This window comes from Oncorhynchus clarkii, chromosome 12, assembly GCF_045791955.1.
Source record: "Oncorhynchus clarkii lewisi isolate Uvic-CL-2024 chromosome 12, UVic_Ocla_1.0, whole genome shotgun sequence".
In the NCBI taxonomy this organism is placed as follows: domain Eukaryota; kingdom Metazoa; phylum Chordata; class Actinopteri; order Salmoniformes; family Salmonidae; genus Oncorhynchus; species Oncorhynchus clarkii.
The window spans coordinates 75131490-75154505 of record NC_092158.1 but is presented as its reverse complement, the minus strand read 5'-3'; the positions used below and the strand labels follow the sequence as shown (position 1 = coordinate 75154505).

Here is a 23016-nt window from a genome sequence, read left to right as displayed (position 1 = left end):
TCATGAGGTTAGAGAGGGGCAGAGCGGACAACAACAACAACCATGTTGTCATAATGACAATACCTTTTCTGTCTCTGTTAAACAACTGTTGTTTGTCGTCACATGTTGAACAGGCTGACCAGAATGGGCCAGAATTCCTTTTGTGTTTCCTGGACCCAAATAATTTGATGATTCTGTCTCTGAACAGACCACCTGCTCAACGGTTTAGGTAATGAGGGATAACCTATTCGCCATGTCTCATTGAATGGGTGACCCTCAAGAGTTTGTATGAGATTAGAGCACAGTGGAGTGGTATAGATGAACATAACTGCATGTACATGCATGTGTGTGTTTGCATATCTTGCATTACTCATCTCATATGTATTATCTCTTATTATCTTCTTCTTCTTATTATTATTATTATTATCGCCTTATCTCTGCTCGCTGGTCACAATAGCTGCACCCACCCGTAGCACGCAATCCAGCAGGTATATCTCACTTGTCACCCCCAAAGCCAATTCCTCCTTTGGCCGCCTCTCCTTCCAGTTCTCTGCTGCCAATGACTGGAACGAACTACAAAAATCTCTGAAACTGGAAAAACCTTATCTCCCACATTAGCTTTAAGCACCAGCTGTCAGAGCAGCTCGCAGATCACTGTACCTGTACATAGCCCATCTATAAATAGCCCAAACAACTACCTCTTCCCCATACTGTATTTATTTATTTTGCTCCTTTGCACGCCAGTATTTCTACTTTGCACACTCGTCTACTGTCAAATCTACCATTCCAGTGTTTCAATTGCTATATTGTATCTACAATATAGGCCACCATGGCCTATTTATTGCCTTTACCTCCCTTATCTCACCTTACTTGCTCACATTGTTTATAGACTTATTTTTCTACTGTATTATTGATTGTATGTTTGTTTTACTCCATGTGTGACTCTGTGTTGTTATATGTGTCGAACTGCTTTGCTTTATCTTGGTCAGGTCGCAGTTGTAAATTGTAAAGTTGAAAACTTCTCAAAACTTTCTCAACTTGCCTACCTGGTTCAATAATGGTGAAAAAATAAATAAAAAATAAATGTATATACTGTTTTCTATACTATTCTACTGTATCTTAGTCTGTTCCGCTCTGACATCGCTCGTCCATATGTATATAGTCTTAAGTCATTCCTACATAGATTTGTGTGTAGTGGGTATATGTTGTGTAATTTATTAGACATTACTGCACTGTCGGAGATAGAAGCACCCGCAATGACATCTGCTAATCACGTGTATGTGACAAATAACATTGGATTTGATTTGACGTGTGTGTGTGTGTGTGTTTGTGTGTGATAGACAATGGACCTCAGAGTGACTCTTTGTGTTTGTCCTCATGGCCCAGTGGCCTCTCCTGCCCTACCATGACCAGAGGCAGCCGGGGAGAACTACAGGCCTCTCCTGCCCTACCATGGCCAGAGGCAGCCGGGGAGAACTACAGGCCTCTCCTGCCCTTCCATGGCCAGAGGCAGCCGGGGAGAACTACAGGCCTCTCCTGCCCTACCATGGCCAGAGGCAGCCGGGGAGAACTACAGGCCTCTCCTGCCCTACCATGGCCAGAGGCAGCCGGGGAGAACTACAGGCCTCTCCTGCCCTACCATGGCCAGAGGCAGCCGGGGAGAACTACAGGCCTCTCCTGCCCTACCATGGCCAGAGGCAGCCGGGGAGAACTACAGGCCTCTCCTGCCCTACCATGGCCAGAGGCAGCCGGGAAGAACTACAGGGCTCTCCAGGGCTTTATGTTGACTGTTAGGATTCCTAGTTCCCATCTGTGCCAAGAATGGATTTTTTCCACATGTGTAATATCTTTACTGTTACAATTTTATAACATATCATGCTTGAGCTGAAATTGTGAGATGGTACTTGTGAAGGGAGAAAACTTGATCCCGTATCTATCAACCTGTTTTAATCATGGTAAATCCATGATGTCATAAAGGAGAGGTGATCATAGCATCAGAACTGATTGATTCTAATTCTATGGAATATAACTTGTTTGCAGTCCTCTGTGACTACCATGACAACTTGTGCAAAAAATCTACACAGTTACATATCGGGATATAATATTTTACCATATACGGTATCGTATCATTTTGAAGTATCGCAATGTTATTTTTGCGCTAGTTGGCTGTACCAGCAACAAAACTCAATTTTTCCTTCATAGGTATTTCTCCATCTTCTTTTTAAATAGGGAGCCACTTTGTTTTCAGACCTTTTAATTCCATGACTGATCAAAACTTATTTTCTCATGACTCTGGCTGGATGTCCTTTGGGTGGTGGACCATTCTCGATACACACGGGAAACTGTTGAGCATGAAAAACCCAGCAGCGTTGCAGTTCTTGACACAAACCGGTGCCTGGCACCTACTACCATACTCTGTTCAAAGGGACTTAAATATTTTGTCTTTCCCATTCACCCTCTGAATGGCACACATACACAATCCATGTCTCAATTGTCTCAAGGCTTTAAAATGATTCTTTAACCTGTCTCGTGATAACATCGTACCGTGATAATATCGTATCGTGAGGTCCCTGGCAATTCCCAGCTCTAATGACAACCTAATTCCAACAATCACATCAAACATTCTGAACTTAATAACTCATCTTTCTTACTAGAGAGTGGCTGATTTTGACATTTTCTCAGAGTTTACACTGTGTATTTGCGATGGCTTTGAAGTGTAGTACTGCAGGTGATCTTGTCTGAAGGAGGCTGGTTCGATGAGACTGAAGACAAAAAGCTGGAGACAGCAGGTTCTGTGATGTTGGGTCTCTTACAAACATGATAATAATAGGCCTGCATTACGATAGGCAGCTAATTGTTCAATTACACTTACGCTCCTTGCATCTTTCTTTTCCCCAACGCAGTTAAGCCAAAACCTTTCCATCCGTAACGGTACCTTGGAAGGTCACTGTCTCTGCGCTGATCGCCTGTGAGTGAGACGACACTAGCTAGCCAATGGGAGCGTAGTAGAACAACCCTCTGAATAATGGAGCGTGGTTTTGGCTTAACTGCGTTGGGGAAAAGAAAGACGCTTCCTTACCACCCAACTAAATTTGTCACTAGTGAAAACATAGTGAAAAAGTAGCACTGTTTTAAAATAAACAAAACAAATCATTTGATCAGTATCTTTCAACGTGATAATAGAACAACTCAATATGCTCTATTGAAATAATAGTGTTCAAAAAATTACAAAAATCATCCCTTGCCTTATTTTCAAACATAAAGTTTAGGAGTCAGGGTTTGGGACAGCCACCTCACAATAGAAATAGGTGTATAAACAATGACTTTGTACTACACAGAACAAAAATATAAACACAACATGTAAAGTGTTGGTCCCATGTTTCATGAGCTGAAATAAAAGATCGCAGAAATGTTCCATATGCATAAAAATCATATTTCTCTCAAATTTTGTGCACAAATTTGTTTACATCCCTGCTAGTGCGCATTTGCTGGGGACAATAAAAGGCCACTCTAAAATGTTCAGTTTTGTCACACAACACAATGCGACAGATGTCTCAAGTTTTGAGGGAGTGTGAAATTGGCATACTGACTGCAGGAATGTCCATCAAACCTGTTGCCAGAGAATTTACTGTTAATTTCTCTACCATAAGCCGCCTCCAACATAATTTTAGAGAACTTGGCAGTACGTCCAACCAGACTCACAACAACAGACCACGTGTATGGTGTAGTGTGGGCGAGTGGTTTGCTGATGTCTACGTTGTGAACAGAGTGCCCTTTGGTGGCGGTGGGGTTATGGTATGGGCAGGCATATGGACAATGTACTCAATTACATTTTATCAACGGCAATTTGAACCCACAAAAATACCATGATGAGATCCTGAGGCCCATTGTAAGGCACTTTTTTAAAAGGTATCTGTGACAAACAGATGCATATTGTAAGGGATGTCCTCCTCTTCTTCCGAAGAAGACGAGAAGGCGAGAAGGATCGGAGGACCAATATGCGGCTTGGTAAGTGTCCATGGTTCTTTTAATAAGAAATACTACACATGAACAACTGAATACAAAAACAATAAACGTGGAACGAACGAAACCCAAAACAGTACCGTGTGGTGAAAAACACAGACACGGAAACAAACACCCACAAACACACAGTGAAACCCAGGCTACCTAAGTATGATTCTCAATCAGAGACAACTAATGACACCTGCCTCTGATTGAGAACCATACTGGGCCGAAACATAGAAATCCCCAAATCATAGAAAACCAAACATAGACTGCCCACCCCAACTCACGCCCTGACCATACTAAATAACAACAAAACAGGAAATAAAGGTCAGAATGTGACACATATCTGTATTTCCAGTCATGTGAAATCCATAGACCAGGGCCTAATGAATTTATTTAAATTGACTGATGTCCTTATATGAACTGTAACTCAGTGAAATCAATGAAATTGTTGCATGTTGCGTTTATATTTTTGTTCAGTATATATTCATTTAACAATATGTTTGCTATTGCATTGGATTGAATTAGAACATATGATGTCAATGAATGTCCTAAGTTTGGAGACAACTGTTTTTTAAATTGTTTTTTGGGGGTGGGACAGAATTTACACCACTTCTGTAGAATCACCCAGGTAACAAAAGATATTTAATAAACAATTCACAAGTAATAACATATCACAGATGTGTAGTTGAATCAAACATGGAAGTAGAAAGGTTGAAAGGAGTCCTGCATCTCTCTCTTTAGCCAGACAGACTAGTCAATTTTAGTCATGACTTTATCTGTTTTACATTGATGACCTCAACCTCTGTGCCAAAAATAGATTTTTTCCACCTTTCTAATATCTTTGTTGTTAAGTTTAAATTATATACAAATCTTTGCACATCAGTTGGCAGCTAATGGATATGTCCTGTCATGCTTTCAGCTGAACTCATTATATTGATGATACTTGTGTACTGTGAATGGAGAAATTATCCCATATAGACATCTAAACCAATCATCAACTTCACCATATTAGTAGTGATGTCATAAAGGAGGGTTGTATATAATTTAAATTAATTATATTCTATTGATTCTATGGGGCAGAACTTGTTGGCAGTCTTCTGTGACATCATAATCCACTGTATGGCACTACCATGACAACGTAATTCAAATTCTGAACCTCATAACTCATCTTTCCTTCTAGAGAGTGGTTGATTTTTACATTTTTGCTGAGTTTACTCCTTGCACTTGTGATGGCTTTGAAGTGTAGTACTGTTGTTTTGTTGGTGACTCTTTACATGATGGCGTTACACGCTGGACTCCCTGACAGACTCCCAGGTGGCGAGGTGCTTCAAGACACCCTGTTACCCCCCATGATCCCTAAGGAGTGGGCCGCCACCCCTCAACTCCAGACCGACACTTACACCATTCTAAATATCCTGTACAAACGACACTTGACAACTGAAGAAAACACGACCACCACCAAGACCGGACAGACCTTGACTCAGACAACCCAAAATGATACTGTGCCTAGCTTTGAATTCCTGCGGACCTGTGTGGCTGACCTCCAGACTTTGGAGAATGCTGGAGTGAGTGAGATTGTATGGAGGAGGCCGGTTCGATTGATTAATGAGACTGAAGACCAACATTTGGAGACAGCAGGTTCTGTGATGTTGGGTCTCTCCTGTGTGTTGGGAGGACTGGGCCTGCTACTGAAGATCAGTTTGAAAGTTCTTATACAGGTTCTGTGATGTTGGGTCTCTCCTGTGTGTTGGGAGGACTGGGCCTGCTACTGAAGATCAGTTTGAAAGGCCTTATGCTGGTAAAGTGATGTGAAGGGACACTGGGGCTAGGAGGGGGTCTGAGAAAGGCTTTGGGAAACACCACAATGTTATACTTGTATTTTACCTGAAATATGATTCTGTTGTCCTACAGAGACTAATGGCCTAAACTCATCAAAGGTGAGTGTGCGAGGCGTGTGTGATTTATTTTAGAATGCATTGTTTAGAATTATATTGACCCAACTGAAGCAGGCCGGGTGGGTGGGTTGTCCGCTTTGATGCCTCGCTTAACGAGAACTTATCTCTATTTTTGTATCGCTGGCGCTGTAGTCACACAAAACCATACTTAAAAAATTTTCAAACTAATTTGAATTGGAAGAGGTAGCTAAGGGTTGAGGCTTTACAATACTAAATTAAACCAATTCATCCACTTATGGAAACACAACATCGCTATCAACAAAGATGATTGGAGATATGGACTATCCTGCTAGCATTCAGTCACTGCTCTGCCTGTCCTTTCCACCCGCCTTGCTCTGCCTGTCCTTTCCACCCGCCTTGCTCTGCCTGTCCTTTCCACCCGCCTTGCTCTGCCTGTCCTTTCCACCCGCCTTGCTTTGCCTGTCCTTTCCACCCGCCTTGCTCTGCCTGTCCTTTCCACCCGCCTTGCTCTGCCTGTCCTTTCCACCCACCTTGCTCTGCCTGTCCTTTCCACCCGCCTTGCTCTGCCTGTCCTTTCCACCCGCCTTGCTCTGCCTGTCCTTTCCACCCGCCTTGCTCTACCTGTCCTTTCCACCCGCCTTGCTCTGCCTGTCCTTTCCACCCGCCTTGCTCTGCCTGTCCTTTCCATCCGCCTTGCTCTGCTTGTCCTTTCCACCCTCCTTGCTCTGCCTGTCCTTTCCACCCGCCTTGCTCTGCCTGTCCTTTCCACCCGCCTTGCTCTGCTTGTCCTTTCCACCCGCCTTGCTCTGCTTGTCCTTTCCACCCGCCTTGCTCTGCTTGTCCTTTCCACCCGCCTTGCTCTGCTTGTCCTTTCCACCCGCCTTGCTCTGCTTGTCCTTTCCACCCGCCTTGCTCTGCCTGTCCTTTCCACCCGCCTTGCTCTGCCTGTCCTTTCCATCCGCCTTGCTCTGCTTGTCCTTTCCACCCGCCTTGCTCTGCCTGTCCTTTCCACCCGCCTTGCTCTGCCTGTCCTTTCCATCCGCCTTGCTCTGCTTGTCCTTTCCACCCGCCTTGCTCTGCCTGTCCTTTCCACCTGCCTTGCTCTGCCTGTCCTTTCCACCCGCCTTGCTCTGCTTGTCCTTTCCACCCACCTTGCTCTGCCTGTCCTTTCCACCCGCCTTGCTCTGCCTGTCCTTTCCACCCGCCTTGCTCTGCTTGTCCTTTCCACCCGCCTTGCTCTGCTTGTCCTTTCCACCCGCCTTGCTCTGCTTGTCCTTTCCACCCGCCTTGCTCTGCTTGTCCTTTCCACCCGCCTTGCTCTGCTTGTCCTTTCCACCCGCCTTGCTCTGCTTGTCCTTTCCACCCGCCTTGCTCTGCCTGTCCTTTCCACCCGCCTTGCTCTGCCTGTCCTTTCCATCCGCCTTGCTCTGCTTGTCCTTTCCACCCGCCTTGCTCTGCCTGTCCTTTCCACCTGCCTTGCTCTGCCTGTCCTTTCCACCCGCCTTGCTCTGCTTGTCCTTTCCACCCGCCTTGCTCTGCTTGTCCTTTCCACCCGCCTTGCTCTGCTTGCTCCGCCGCCTGCTTCTGATGAGTTTTTCACTTAAGAGCCATGTTTCTTTTTTTCCTCAGGCCATGGTTGCTTTGGAGCTTGATGTTGACCAGGCCAAGATGAAGGGAGCTGGTCAGACAGACTCCTGTATTGATGCTGCAACTATTCCAGTGTTGACCTCCAAGAATAGTGGCTCTAACAAGAAGAGAGGCCGACGTGGGGACACCACTGAACACCCTGCTGCAAATATGGGCCATTATTTTTTTAGCACTTGAAAGATTTTGATAAAGATTTTGCTTATTACTATACTTACTGTTTCCGTTTCATTATTTTGCTCAATTGATATTTTTTGTAGAAGTTTCAATAGTTTTCAAAATGATCTCATTCAGCTGGGCACAAAAACTAGACAAGAGTTTGCTTTACAGTGGAGCATTAAGGAGAGTGGACCCACATATTAAAGACAGTTGGTAGGTAACAAAAACTGACACTGTGTATCCGCCCAAAAGGACATTTACTTTTATAGTGCAAATTTTCAAACACATAGACCTTGGTCAGACATCATCTAAGTGATATTGAGAATGAGGATGCAGAGGAGGTAGCCAACACAGCAGCCTGGCTTTGTGGTTATCTGTCATCATGCCCTGAGTTCATAGTGAAGCACTCGACTAGACCTCAACTCCACTCACCCTCTCTCTCCCTCTTCCTTTAGTCTCGCTCACCTCTTTCTCGTCTCCTTCTCTTTCGCTCCTTCTCTCTGAGGACATAGGGACGAGCATGACGTATTGGTCCTGATGGAACAGAGAAGGGGCCTGAACTGAACCAGAATTGACCTGGCGACAACCAAGACTAAACACTTCAGGAATGTGTCTGACGATGAGAATGCCAAAGAAAATGTTTTAGCTACTCCCTGTGTGTGTGTGTTTTTGTATGCGTGTGTGCATGTGTGTGCGTGTGCATGCGGGCTTGAGTGTTCTTTCATAAGTGAAGGTTATATAAGTCTACACATGAGGCTGTGTGTTTGTGCATCAGTGTGAGTTGTGTGTATTTAGTGGCTTAGTAATTGCGACAGGGTCAAGACCAAGCCACATCATGTTGCCCCTGACTATATCGCAATTATGTTCTTGATTCTGAAACAAAAGTGCCCAACAATGGTTTGATAAGAATAATACCTTTTGTTTAATGAGACTTGCTGTAACTCCTGTGTTCATTCAATTAGTAAACAGGTCCTCTATTCAGCCTGGGGCACCCCATCCCTAATTTTCCTAAATCAGACACACCCCCGCCCCTCACTGCCCCCACCCCTACCCTTCAGCGTCCCACATCGGGGCCTCGGCAACATTCAGAACACAGGCTCCACCCCCCTCCCCCCCGGACTGACCCCCCACCCATTTGATTGTGATTGACAGAGTCTTTGTTCCATTGTGCGTAGCTGTCGCCTCTGATGAAGACACACACACACACACACACACACATACACACAAACCTATGTAGCTCCCCTCACTGCACAGTGCACAGAAAGACCTGGCTGCTACCTCTGTTGCAATACGTAGCTCTACACAGCCAGGATCCTCTGGGTACCAGCTCTACAGACAGGGACTCTACAGACAGACCTGGGCTCCCTCTCTGTAGGTTTCTCTGTCTCTCTCTCTTTCCCTTTCTCTCACTCTTTCTCCCTCTCTTGGTTTCTGTGTGTGTCTCTCTCTCTCTCTCTCAGTGGACTGGGGGTCCAGGGCTGAGGGTCCGAGGCTGAGGGTGTGAGGGAGGCAGCTGGTGAGGGAGGCTCTGGCGTGCAGTGGGGCCGTTTCTGAGGAGGAGGCCGTCATTAACAGGGATGGGAACCAGGTCATATTCTCTCACATGGCACAAAGCAGGGTGTGTGTGTGAGGGGGGGGGGGGGGGGGGGGGGGTGAGAGGGCTGGATGGGGAGCAGGCCATGACCTCTTTATATCCATCAATAGATCATCGGCTTGGTCCACACACACACTGCACACAAGCAGATGCAAAAGAACGCAGGCGCACACACACACACACGGATACTTAACAGCAGGACTATACCTATTGGCTATGAGTGTAAGGAGACAGATCTCAGATTAGTTTACATTTCCATGGTCATTTGCAAACCAACTTTCTCTCACACACTATCATTCACTGGCTCTCCAGCTGAACCACACACAGAACAACTTTCAACACCAGTGGTTGGAAACAACCACTCAGACCCTAGAAAAACATTATCCAGTCCCGACCCACAGAGACAGTAACTTCAAAGAACAATAACCTTAATCAAGACTTACAACCCCCCCCCCGAAAACAAACCAATATCATATGGCTACAATGATCTCCATCCCTAAACAACAGTATAATACTCTCAACAGGTCTCCTGCTCATTGAGCTGTGTGTGCTGTCATGTCTGCAGTGGAATCTCACCCCAGCTGATGGTACAGCTAGAGAGAACACACAGTGATCTAGTGCCCCCAACTGGTTCACATAGAGTCCTGCAGGCACAATGGAAACCAGGCTCTCTGGAAACACCACCAAAGACATTGAGCGAAATGCCTCATCATTACAGCGTCATTAAGAAAAAGGCTGTCTCTTTCAGAGTAAACCAAGAAGTTTATTTCTAAATCAATTAATTACTTTCAAAAATAAGATATTAACAATCTATCATTTCATACACTTTTAAAAACCACACATTCAGCTTATAAAAAGATGCAGAAATAATATGATTAAACAGCAAAACAACAATACTACTATAAAGACATACATCAAATCAAATGTACAATGAAGGAATCTAGTAGATTCTTCGTAACTCAGAGCTAAATACTGCATTGTACTAAGAGTTTAGCAAGGCCTGAGTCTTAAGTTCATTGGGTGCTACATTACGCTTTCACTGTGATTGCAATGCTGTTGTTTTTTGTTATTCTTTGTAACTGGTTATGTGTGCTTTGTTTTTCAGTCCACAGACAGACAGAGACGGACGGACGGACAGACAGACAGACAGAGACGGACAGACGGACGGACAGACAGACGGACGGACGGACGGACGGACAGACAGACAGACGGACGGACAGACGGACGGACGGACAGACAGACAGACGGACGGACAGACGGACGGACAGACGGACAGACGGACAGACAGACAGAGACGGACAGACGGACAGACAGACAGACAGAGACGGACAGACGGACGGACAGACAGACGGACGGACGGACGGACGGACAGACAGACGGACGGACAGACGGGCAGACAGAATGACGGACAGACGGACGGACGGACGGACATACAGACGGACGGACAGACAGACGGACGGACAGACGGATGGACAGACATACAGACAGACGGACGGACAGACATACGGACAAGACGGACAGACAGACGGACAGACAGACAGACAGACAGACAGACAGACAGACAGACAGACAGACAGACAGACGGACAGACGGACAGACGGACAGACAGACGGACAGATGGACAGACAGTGTCATTGCCCCAACAGTACCTCAAAAGACCAGGACGGATGCCTGGCTGTGTTTGTGGGTAAGTTGTTTGTGTGTAATCATGTGTATGTATGAGGAGGGCCAGGAGTTTTTCCAGATCACATGATCTGACCAGAAAAAACGTATAGCCCCATGCATGAGGTCACACTGTACTGTCTGTGTTTGTGCAATTGTGCATGTTGCCTGGCCAAAGCTTATCCTGGTTCTCTCACGGCCTCTCTCGCCGAGAACTACATGCCCCCTCCTTCCCCCAGGTGGTCCAGGTTTGGGTGTCAATGAGCTACACCACTGTATATTTCTCACAGGGTATGTCCAAAATGGCACCCTATCCCTATATAATGCACTACTTTTCACCCTGGTAATGCATAATATAGGGAATAGGGTTACATTTCATACCAAGACGCGGTCTCTCTCAGTTCGGTGAGATGGTGCGTCGGCGCAGGCAGCTGCAGGTCAGGCACTTAAGGATGCTCATGGTGATGTGCATGAGGGGGCCGAAGTTGAACAGCAGGTTGTAGAAGGTATTGACCGACAGGCCTCCTGTCTCGTCGGCGTACTTCATGGCCACGATGGGAGTGTACAGGCTGTTGGTCAGGTTCCTGAAGCGAGGGTTCCTTGACTCGATCACCTTCTTAGTACACTACATGGGAGAGAGAGAGAGAGAGAGAGAGAGAGAGAGAGAGAGAGAGAGAGAGAGAGAGAGAGAGAGAGAGAGAGAGAGAGAGAGAACATCTGAGTGTTTATAGCACACCTGAGTTTCTTTCAAATACTTTGTGTTTGTTGGTCTGGAGTCCCAGATTGGATTGGATTTGTACTTTTGGGACTATTCCATTGGTTCCATTACACGAGGCAAACTCAAAATCCCATGAACCAAGGGGTGACACAGGGAGCGGAGCGTGTTCACTAACCTTGGCGATGTCCTCTGGGGTCTGTCCCATGGCCTCAAAGATATCCTTGGAGGAGGGCAGGTAAACATCTTTAAAGTAGCGCACTGTGTCTGCATCAGCTCCTGGGTACTCCATCTTGGCCACGTCCTCCATCATCTTCGTCTCAAACTCAGTGTGCACCGGCCCTGGCTCAATCATAGACAAACTGAACGGAGAGAACAGAATAGATCTTTATTCATCTATTACACAGTAACGGCAATTCTTTATTTTTGCTGACACAGTAACCAGGTATTGAGTCACTGGCTGTAATTGAATGCCCACTGGGAAAGATACCAAGAGATGTAATGACAGAAACCCAATAGGAGTACAAGACCGACTGAGAGGAACTCACTGGACGTTAAACTTGAGCAGTTGGACAGCCATACTCTCACAGAAGCCCTCCATGGCGAACTTGGAGGCAGTGTAGACATCGTTGAACACTACACCTACAGGCAGAGCAGACTCAGGGTCAGGAGGAATGGTAGTCAGAGAGCAGGACCGGAATCTACAGCTTTTACAGTTAGCCTGCTAGTCCAGATCTGTAAGTGCGCTAGACAACCCCTCAATCATTGTCATGCCAGTCTTACCCTGTAGACCCATAACACTGCTCATGACCACGATGTGTCCCGCCCGCCTCTTCTTCATGTCAGGCATGACCTCTTTAATCATCCTCACCACGCCAAAGAAGTTGGTCTCAAACACCCTCTTCATGTCCTCGATACTGATGCTTTCCACGGGTCCCAACAAGCCCACACCTGCATTGTTGACTGAGGGGAGACTCAGAGATAGAGACAAGGGTTACAGACCTGTAGTTACACTACCGATGCTATACAGATACTACACTGTAGCCTTCTGTACAGACATGGCCTGTCTTTAAGGTTTAGAGCTGAGGCTCTAAAGCTTTAGTCACAACTGATGTTTTGTAGGCCGTCATTGTTTTATTTAACCGTTATTTAACTAGGCAAGTCAGTTAAGAACAAATTCTTATTTACAATGACGGCCAACCAGAAGGCTAAAAGCCTCCTGTGGGGACGGGGGCTGGGATTAAAAATACAAAATAAATTAAATACAAATATAGGACAAAACACACATCACGACAAGAGAGAAAACACAACACTACATAAAGAGAGACCTAAGACAACAACATAGCAAGGCAGCAACATATGACAACACAGCATGGTACGAACACAACATGACAACAACATGGTAGCAACGCATCATGGCAGCAGCACAACATGGTAGCAGGACAAAACAGGGTACAAACATCGGGCACAGACAACAGCACAAAGGGCAAGAAGGTAGAGACAACAATACATCACACAAGCAGCCACAACTGTCAGTAAGAATGTCCATGATTGAGTCTTTGAATGAAGAGATTGAGATAAAACTGTCCAGTTTGAGTGTTTGTTGCAGCTCGTTCCAGTCGCTAGCTGCAGCGAACTGAAAAGACGAGCCAGGGATGTGTGTGCTTTGGGGACCTTTAACAGAATGTGACTGGCAGAACGGGTGTTGTATGTGGAGGATGAGGGCTGCAGTAGATATCTCAGATAGGGGGAGTGAGGCTTAAGAGGGTTTTTATAAATAAGCATCAACCAGTGGGTCTTGCAACGGGTATACAGAGATGACCAGTTTACAGGGGAGTATAGAGTGCAGTGATGTGTCCTATAAGGAGCATTGGTGGCAAATCTGATGGCCGAATGGTAAAGGACTTCTAGCCGCTCGAGAGCGCCCTTACCTGCTGATCTATAAATTATGTCTCCGCTCTGAATCAGGGTTGGTTTGGCAGCTGGGCTGAAGGGGATTACGATAGAGGAAACCAAGATTTAACTTTAGCCTGCAGCTTTTTAATAAAAAAAATAATTAAACAATGTTGAATTTTACCCCCATTTTTCTCTCCAATTTCGTGGTTTTTGTAGCTACTATCTTGTCTCATCGCTACAACTCCCGTACGGGCTCGGGAGAGACAAAGGTTGAAAGTCATGGGTCCTCCGATACACAACCCAACCATTCTTAACACAGCGCGCATCCAACCCGGAAGCCAGCCGCACCAATGTGTCGGAGGAAACACCGTGCACCTGGCAACCTTGGTTAGCGTGCACTGCGCCCGGCCCGCCACAGGAGTCGCTGGTGCGCGATGAGACAAGGACATCCCTACCGGACAATCCCTCCCTAACCCGAACGACGTAGCCTGCAGCTTTGATATGTGCTGAGAGAAGGACAGTGTACCGTCTAGCCGTACTCCCAAGTACTTGTATGAGGTGACAACCTCAAGCTCTAAACCCTCAGAGGTAGTAATCACACCTGTGGGGTGAGGGGCATTCTTCTTATCAAACCATATGACCTTTGTTTTGGAGGTGTTCAGAACAAGGTTAAGGGTAGAGAAAGCTTGTTGGACACTAAGAAAGCTTTGTTGTAGAGCATTTAACACAAAATCAGGTGAGGGGCCAGCTTAGTATGAGACTGTATCATCTGCATATAAATGAATGAGAGAGCTTCCTACTGCCTGAGCTATGTTGTTGATGTAAATTGAGAAGAGCGTGGGGCCTAGGATTGAGCCTTAGAGTACTCCCTTGGTGACAGGCAGTGGCTGAGACAGCAGATGTTCTGACTTTATACACTGCACTCTTTGTGAGAGGTAGTTAGAAAACCAGGCCAAAGACCCCTCAGAGACACCAATACTCCTGAGCCGGCCCACAAGAATGGAATGGTCTATTGTATCAAAATTAAATAAATAAAGGTTAAATTTTAAAATTAAAAAAAAGCTTTGGCCAAGTCAATAAAAATAGCAGCACAGCATTGCTTAGAATCAAGGGCAATGGTGACATCATTGAGGACCTTTAAGGTTGCAGTGACACATCCATAACCTGAGTGGAAACCAAATTTCATACCAGAGAGAATACTATAGACATCAAGAAAGCCCGAATTTGTTCTTAATTGACTTGCCTAGTTATATAAAGGTTTGAATTGTGTGAACACTAGTTTTGTGTCTTGAAATACTTTTGGGAAGAATGTATGATTTTTTTCTCTGTGGGCTCCCGAGTGGCACAGCGGTCTAAGGCACTGCATCTCAGTGCAAGAGGTGTCACTATAGTCCCTGATTTGAATCCATGCTGTATCACATCCGGCTGTGATTAGGAGTCCCATAGGGCGGTGCACAATTGGCCCAGCATCGTCCGGGTTTGGCTGGGGTAGGCCGTCATTGTAAATAAGAATTTGTTCTTAACTGACTTGCCTAGTTAAATTAAAAAACTAAAAAACATGAACTCCATTGGTCAGACAGTTGCACCATTCACTGTCACCACTAGGTGTCAGCACATGAATGAAATAAATAGAGAGGTGTGATGTAACAGTCTGCTGGGCTGTTTTTGTTGTATTAAGGGTAGAGGGGGTAGTGTCAGGGAGTGGAGGGTCAGGAGTGAACCTATGAATAGAAACAGTTTTCCTGGAAAATCAGAGTCCACCAGTTGAAACAGAGGTTAGAGTTTTAAGGCGTACATATATACATCGGCCTAGACCCTTCAAATTGAACTCTGGACCTCGAAGCCAATTCCACTGCATTTTTTCATTGTTCCTCCAGGGACTGATTTAGACCTGGGACACCAATTATTAAACAAGTAGAAAATAAAACCAACAGGCTTTGAACCTCGTAGGGTAAGAGTTGAATACCCCTGGCCTAGACGAATGCAGGATGAACGCATGCCCTGGAACACACACATTCACAAACACACACACATGAAAAAGGCGAGGCTATTTGTCCCAGGGCTAGAGATCAGGTCATTGCCACACAAAAGGCCAGGGCAGGAGGTTTAGCTCGTTAGTTCCAGCCCTGTTAACTCACTGAGGATATCAATATGGCGGTCCTTGACACTGTTGATGCACTGCTTGACTGACTCATCACTGCACACGTCCAGAGGCAGCAGCATGAGGGTCTTCCCATACGCATCACCTGCTGCCTCCACCAGCTTATCCTTCTTCTTCAGGTCACGCATGGTGGCAATGACTGGGAGAGAGAGAGAGAGAGAGAGAGAGAGAGAGAGAGAGAGAGAGAGAGAGAGAGAGAGAGAGAGAGAGAGAGAGAGAGAGAGAGAGAGAGAGAGAGAGGGGATGGAGAGAGAGAGAGGCAAAGAGAGAGGGGGGTGAGAGAGAGGCAGAGAGAGAGAGACACTGTTGATGCACTGCTTGACTGACTCATCGCTGCACACATCCAGAGGAAGCAGCATGAGGGTCATTCCCATACGTGTGACCTGTTGCCACAAGAAAAGGGCAACCACTGAAGAACAAACACCATTGTAAATAAAACCCATATTACTTTAACTATTTGTACATCCTTACAACACTGTACATAGCCATAGTCTCTAATGCTTTAAAACTTGTGATTGTAATGTTTACTGTTAATTTTTGATAGTTTATTTCACTTTTGTTTATTGTCTATTTCACTTGCTTTGGCAATGTAAAAATACACTACATGGCCAAAAGTGTGTGGATTCGGCTATTTCAGCCACACCCGTTGATGACAGGTGTTTAAAATCAAGCACGCCGCCATGCAATCTCCATAGACAAACATTGGCAGCAGAATGGCCTTACTGAAGAGCTCAGTGAATTTCAAAGTGATACCATCATAGGATGCCACCTTTCCAACAAATCAGTTCGTCAAATTTCTGCCATGCTAGAGCTGCCCCAGTCAACTGTAAGAGCTGTTATTGTGAAGTGGAAACGTCTAGGAGCAAAAAAGTCTCAGCCACAAAATAATAGGCCAAACAAGCTTGCAGAACAGGACAGACGAGTGCTGAAGCGCATAGCGAGTAAAAATTGACTGTCCTCAGTTGCAACACTCACTGCCGAGTTCCAAACTGACTCCGGAAGCAATGTCAGCACAAGAATTGTTCATGGGGAGCTTCATGAAATGGGTTTCCATGACCAAGCAGCCGCAGACAAGCCTAAGGTCACCATGCACAATGCCAAGCGTCAGCTGGAGAGGTGTAAAGCTCGCCGCCATTCGACTCTGGAAATGCGTTCTCTGGAGTGATGAATGACTCTGCACCATCTGGCAGTCCAACGGACGAATCTGGGTTTGGCAAATGCTAAAAGAACGCTCCCTGCCCGAATGCATAGTGCCAACTGGAAAGTTTGGTGGAGGAGGAATAATGGTCTGGGCTGTTTTCCATGGTTCAGGCCCCTTAGTTCCAGTGAAGGGAAATCTTAACGCTACACCATACAATGATATTCTAGATGATTCTGTGCTTCCAACTTTGTGGCAACAGTTTGGAGAAGGCCCTTTCCTGCACAAAGCACAAAGCGAGGACCATACAGACTGTGAGCCAGGCCTAATCACCCAACATCAGTGCCCGACCTCACTAATGCTCTTGTGGCTGAATGGAAGCAAGTCCCCGCAGCAATGTTCCAACATCTAGTGGAAAACCTTCCCAGAAGAGCGGAGGATGTTATAGCAGGGACCAACTCCATATTAATGCCCATGATGTTGGAATGAGATGTTTGACGAGCAGGTGTCCACATACTTTTAGCCATGCAGTGTATGTTTCCCATGCCAATAAAGCCCTTTGAATTTAATTGAATTGATAGAGGCAGAGAGAGAAAGAGAGAGACAGAGAGACAAGAGAGCGAGAGGCAGGAAAAAGAGAGGCAGAGAGTGAGACAGAGAGAGGTTCAGAGAGAGAGAGACATTTAGAGAGACAGAGAGAGAGAGAAAGAGAGAGAGCGAGAGCGAGAGAGAGAAATATATCTGAGATATATGAGACTACATGGAACAGACTGATGACTGACCCACTGACACATAGATAAGCATATATAGTAGACTTGCACACAGGTTTATATGCAGCCAGCCAGCCAGCCAGCCAGCCAGCCAGCCAGCCAGCCAGCCAGCCAGCCAGCCAGCCAGCCAGCCAGCCAGCCAGCCAGCCAGCCAGCCAGCCAGCCAGCCAGCCAGCCAGCCAGCCAGCCAGCCAGCCAGCCAGCCAGCCAGCCAGCCAGCCAGCCAGCCAGCCAGCCAGCCAGCCAGCCAGCCAGCCAGCCAGCCAGCCAGCCAGCCAGCCAGCCAGCCAGCCAGCCAGCCAGCCAGCCAGCCAGCCAGCCAGCCAGCCAGCCAGCCAGCCAGCCAGCCAGCCAGCCAGCCAGCCAGCCAGCCAGCCAGCCAGCCAGCCAGCCAGCCAGCCAGCCAGCCAGCCAGCCAGCCAGCCAGCCAGCCAGCCAGCCAGCCAGCCAGCCAGCCAGCCAGCCAGCCAGCCAGCCAGCCAGCCAGCCAGCCAGCCAGCCAGCCAGCCAGCCAGCCAGCCAGCCAGCCAGCCAGCCAGCCAGCCAGCCAGCCAGCCAGCCAGCCAGCCAGCCAGCCAGCCAGCCAGCCAGGTCAGTGGGTCTATTCCACGTCCATCCGCTTATGTAACACACTATTGATTCCCTTTGAACTCTGGACCTGGGAGACATGAACCTACATAGAGTAGCAAACAGTGTCTACCATCTACAGTATGTACAGAAAGGTTTTCCACATGTTTGCATCTTGAGACTTGACATTCTCCATTCCAAGTTTACAGTGAGGTCAACCACGTCTGTGTTTTATTGATGAGCTCTAACACGGAAATAGAGAGACAACAGTATTACACAATAGAGATCAATGGTGGAAATCAACAGCTCAAATCAGGCACTGATCTGAAGACCTGCTGTCCTTGACAAATGAAGTCATCCTCTTATCTCATCTGGTTCTGTAACCTCTGACCCAAAACCCCCAATGACAATCCAGTATCTATGGAGTGAGTGGAAGAGCATGGAATAATGGTGTGTGACTAGAATAAGCACTGCTCATATCTGCTTTACTAGTGAGGGTGTGGAAGTGCTAGTGGAGAACTATGACAGACAGTGCCAGCTTCGACTGTACACCTATGAGTAAGATCTTCATGATGAGAGAGTTGGGTGTCTGTCAAGCAACAGAGAGATGTATGAGTTTCAACAGAACAACAGTTGCATTGTTCTTTCAGTTGTTGTTGGAATTATTCTTGGGCAACAGCTTAGTAAACATTCTTGAATGGAACCACACTGCCCTGAACTGGGATTGTTGAGGTTTCTCTGTAGTTGGCAAATGTCACTGCTACCAATTAATACTCAGAATAACAGCGCAATTTTTAATCTGGATTTTCATGATCCTTCAGAGAGAACAGATCATGTTATTTTCTGCAATGTGGTCTCTCTCTTTCTTGGAAGCAGGTCACAGTTCAACGAGAATGATTCGACCCTGAGTACTGTTGAGGGAGCAGTTAATCGCTTCTGTTGCGCTCCTCTATTTCACGGCAATAAATCCCAAGACCCCACTACCCTCAAAGAAATAACAATTCTACGTAACCCTAGACTGACATTAATGATGGGATGTCTGTAGCTGGAAAGTGGATGACAAACGTACAAGGTCCGCGACCTTCCCCGAGCTCCGCTGAGCCCCGATGAAGACTTCAAACAAGCCTTGCTAGTGAACCTTCGCTTGTACAGGTCTCAAACTTTGTCCCTCTTTCAACACTCGCTCCAGAGAGGGGACTATAGGCGCATTAGACACGGCACTAAACCGGGGCAGCGGTCTACAATTCAGTGCGATAAAGGGGGCTTTGTACGAGAGAAGTCACTTGAAAGAGAACTGGCAGTCTCTTTTATGATCCCCGCCTAGCAAGCGGCATCCTCGCGGAGCCGTACCCCGGAAACTTAGCTTTCAGATGATAATAGCTGAATCAAGGGGGATAGAGAACCAGAGGGCTCACGATAGGAAATATATATTTTTTTTACACTAGCAATAGGAGATTACACTAGCAACACTAGCATTAGGAGATTTAGTCTAAAAGTAAAACACGTAGGCTACAATTTATGGGCGCAAAGGTCAAACCTGCGCGTAAAAGTTGTTTTGGATAGATAGACTAATGATGACCCTATTTGTATACAGAACATATTCCACAAGGGTTCAAACAAAGATCAGAAGGATTTTAGCAGCATGTCGGATCAAGCTTCTGAAGTTAAAGGCAGATAAACAATGTAAAGAAAGCGCATTTACCATGGTAACGCTTCTTTTCATCTTTGGCCAGCAGGACGGCGATTCGTAACCCGATGCCGGAGGAGCAACCGGTGATCAGAACTACTTTTTGTCCACTGCTCGCCATGGCTTGTCCGGTTAGGTCGTGCGTTTTAGTGGTCTTCGGCTCCGGATGGTTGTTGCAGAGCGAGCTCGAGCACTGGACTTTAAAAACTAAAGCGGATCATGCAAACACAGCGGCCATGTGAGCGGATAATTTAGTCACATGTCCTATAAAATCGTTTACTAAAAAAGACGAGGCACCTCGCAAACTCGACTGCCAGCAGAATTTTTTATCTGATAAATGCTGCTTGACCTGAATTGATAAAAAAAGAAGAACCTAAATGAATCCCTGTTTTACTGTGTGGGGCAGCCTAACATATGGGTAGGGGTTACATTGATTTCATGCAATTTTGAACAACAGCCTCAATAAATATTTATTTCCCAGTAGGGCCTATGTTTAATATTGCTGTGTTTGTATGCATTCACATCTGTCAGACATAGGCCTACCTATTGCTGCAACCTGGTCTCAGAGCATTTCGTATTATTCTGTAGGCTACATAAATCTGAGTTACTTCATTTAGTACATACTATGTTTTGTATGGTATTAATTTGTGGATGTCTATCATCCATTTCGTATGATAGGCTATGTTACGAATTACAATTCATATTATATGTTACAAATTTAATTCATACAATATGTTACGAATTAGAATAATGTACACTATTCTACGGATTTTCTAAATGTATGATATGTAACAAATTCCAATTTGTTGTGGCTAACGTTAGCTAGGTGTCAAGGTGGCTAAAGCTAACGTTATGTAACCATACCAAATTTAACACATCATACTAATTTGACCACCTGGATTGACATTTATGTTATGTCTAGTCTATGAGACTTGGCTGATTTATGCCTAGTCATAAAACCCCGAAATGTAAGCCTACTTTTGGTTTATGTAAACAAATATTTTATAGAGTATTATTCTTACTAAAATAAATAAATCTTAATGAACAAACGTCTAAGATTGTAGAAACCTATATCAGAATTGTGTGCTGCTATTAGACCATTCAATTTAAATTTGACCACACAATGTTAAAATAATGAGAACCCTATAGATTAAAGTGTGAAAACAATTGAAGGTCAAGCGCAAAGTTCAATATTGTGGCGTTTAGTCCTACGTCACGTCACTATATTCAAATTTCACACTGGCGTGGTTTCAGCTCTCCTTCAGTAACGTTGTGTAATCTAGATGCGCTAGCTACAGCGCTGGAGCTCTCCTGCCATCTCCTGGCAGAATGAACAATTACACGAATACATAATGAATGGGTTTGGAACAGATAAGGCTTCTCCCATGTAGTCCCAAATGCAGTTATTATTCCTATTCCTGTGTCGCATCCAATGCTGAAGAAAAGTAATTGATGGTAATTCTGTCATGCTGTTTTAAGGGCAGTATTTTAAGTCTATATAGGTAGAAGAAGCAGAATGTGTTTGTAGTCAGTGCAATAGTGGTCTGTCAGTTTGGAGTTATGGTTATGTGTTGCTTTGGCTTGGAGACAGAGAGACATTGCCTTGTTTGAACATGGGAATTCTGCTCAAGGTGGGCGTAGCAAGGTGTAAAGATGCATATGATAAGATTGTAAAACCAGGCTGGTTTCCGTAGCGATGGTGATTGGGTCAGAGTACAAAGGTCACACCCATGTTAGGGCTTGTTGGACACTCAATATCTCAATATGTTATTGCCACAGCTGCATGGCCAGAGAGGTGAGCAGAAACCATCTCTCTTCCTGTCTCTTCCTGTCTCTCTCTCAGCATATCCATCCGTCTCCTGTGCTTTGCATTTAACCTCAAACAAACCTGTGATGTACGGTATTCATGAATCCCCCTCCATCTTTACAGTCCACACAACGTAACATAGGCTACAGAGATCACTATTCTTACCGCAGGATAGGTATAGAGGACACACACACAAACACACGCACAACAAGCCTTGTTGTGAAAAATGTGACCGCAAGCACATGACATACAAGACATGGGAGAAAATAGACATCAGTAAAGCAGTGCAGAGAAACAGAATGAAAAAAACGTTGGTTGGGAAGAATTTTTCTACTGCCGTCGACACAGAGCATTACGTAATGTAATCCCTACCCCCTAAAAAGCCAATGCCCCAACTTTTAGTCTCTGAAAAATCAGGGGGGTGGGGGGGAAACCAGAGAACAACTTTTATTAGATGTTGACTGATAATGGTTAAGGTAAAAATTGTTTTAAAGGGTTTATATGATAATAATGAACTGTTTACAAACTATCGATACACTCTTTATGATATCCACATGGTGCTCCCCATCTTCACAATGGATCAAAAAACAAATATTTCTAAGAATTGTACCGGTACTGTAGATCTACTTTTCAGACTCGAGATGAGAAAACACAAACTGTCCTTGACACTTTACAGCCATCCTGTAACATTTGGGTGTGTGAATGTTTGATTTGTGTTTGTGTTGCTCCAGAGACTCTGTCCATGGTGGTGGGCTGAGGCTGGGGAGCCAGTTGAGGTGAGAAGGGAAGGGACTCAGGAGCAGGCGGGAGTTCTTGACATGCCTTTCCCTCTGCCTGGGGAGACTGTGGACAGGTGTGTGTGGAGGTAGACACATTAGAAGAGCTGAAGGGTAGGGAATGTTGTCAGCAGCCTTCTAGCTATCACTCTGGTATTTGAAGACAGAGAGAGAGAGAGAGAGAGAAAGACAGAGAGAGAGACAGAGAGAAGGAGAGAGGGAGGTAGAAAAGGACAGAGAGAGAGGAGGAGAGGGAATGGTGCAGGCTCGTACACGTTGTTTTCCCCTGCCACGCGTACTCCTCCCTCAGAACCATATACAAATTCTCCTCTTTTATGGCTGTCCACTTTCTCCAACTACACCTCGTTCATCCTCCAAGTTGCCTCCATCTTTCAGTCCTCCTTTACCTTCCTACCACTTCTCCCCTGTAACTTTCTTCTCTTCCGATGCAGACAGCTGAGATAAAGCACCATAAGGAAACGTGTTGCCAAAAGATCGCTCCCCAAACGTCTCTCTGACCTCTGACCTTTTCTCTCT

The 23016-nt window shown here is 45.7% G+C and overlaps 2 protein-coding genes across 2 annotated transcripts; both read right to left on the bottom strand.

Moving 5' to 3' along the window:
• Positions 1–6520: 6520 nt before the first annotated feature.
• LOC139422535 (cylicin-2-like) lies at positions 6521–8774 on the bottom strand. The gene is made up of 2 exons (XM_071173692.1): positions 8758–8774; positions 6521–7487 (listed from the first exon to the last, which is right to left on the bottom strand). The coding sequence occupies exons 1-2, from the start codon at positions 8772–8774 to the stop codon at positions 6521–6523; spliced, it is 984 nt and encodes a 327-aa protein (XP_071029793.1).
• Positions 8775–10042: 1268 nt separating this feature from the next.
• On the bottom strand, positions 10043–20141 carry LOC139421288 (retinol dehydrogenase 8a). Its single transcript, XM_071172019.1, has 6 exons — positions 19912–20141; positions 15712–15873; positions 12461–12640; positions 12226–12319; positions 11856–12039; positions 10043–11587 (listed from the first exon to the last, which is right to left on the bottom strand). Exons 1-6 carry the CDS (start codon positions 20015–20017, stop codon positions 11360–11362), a joined length of 954 nt encoding a protein of 317 aa, XP_071028120.1. The 5' UTR covers positions 20018–20141; the 3' UTR covers positions 10043–11359.
• Positions 20142–23016: the final 2875 nt, after the last annotated feature.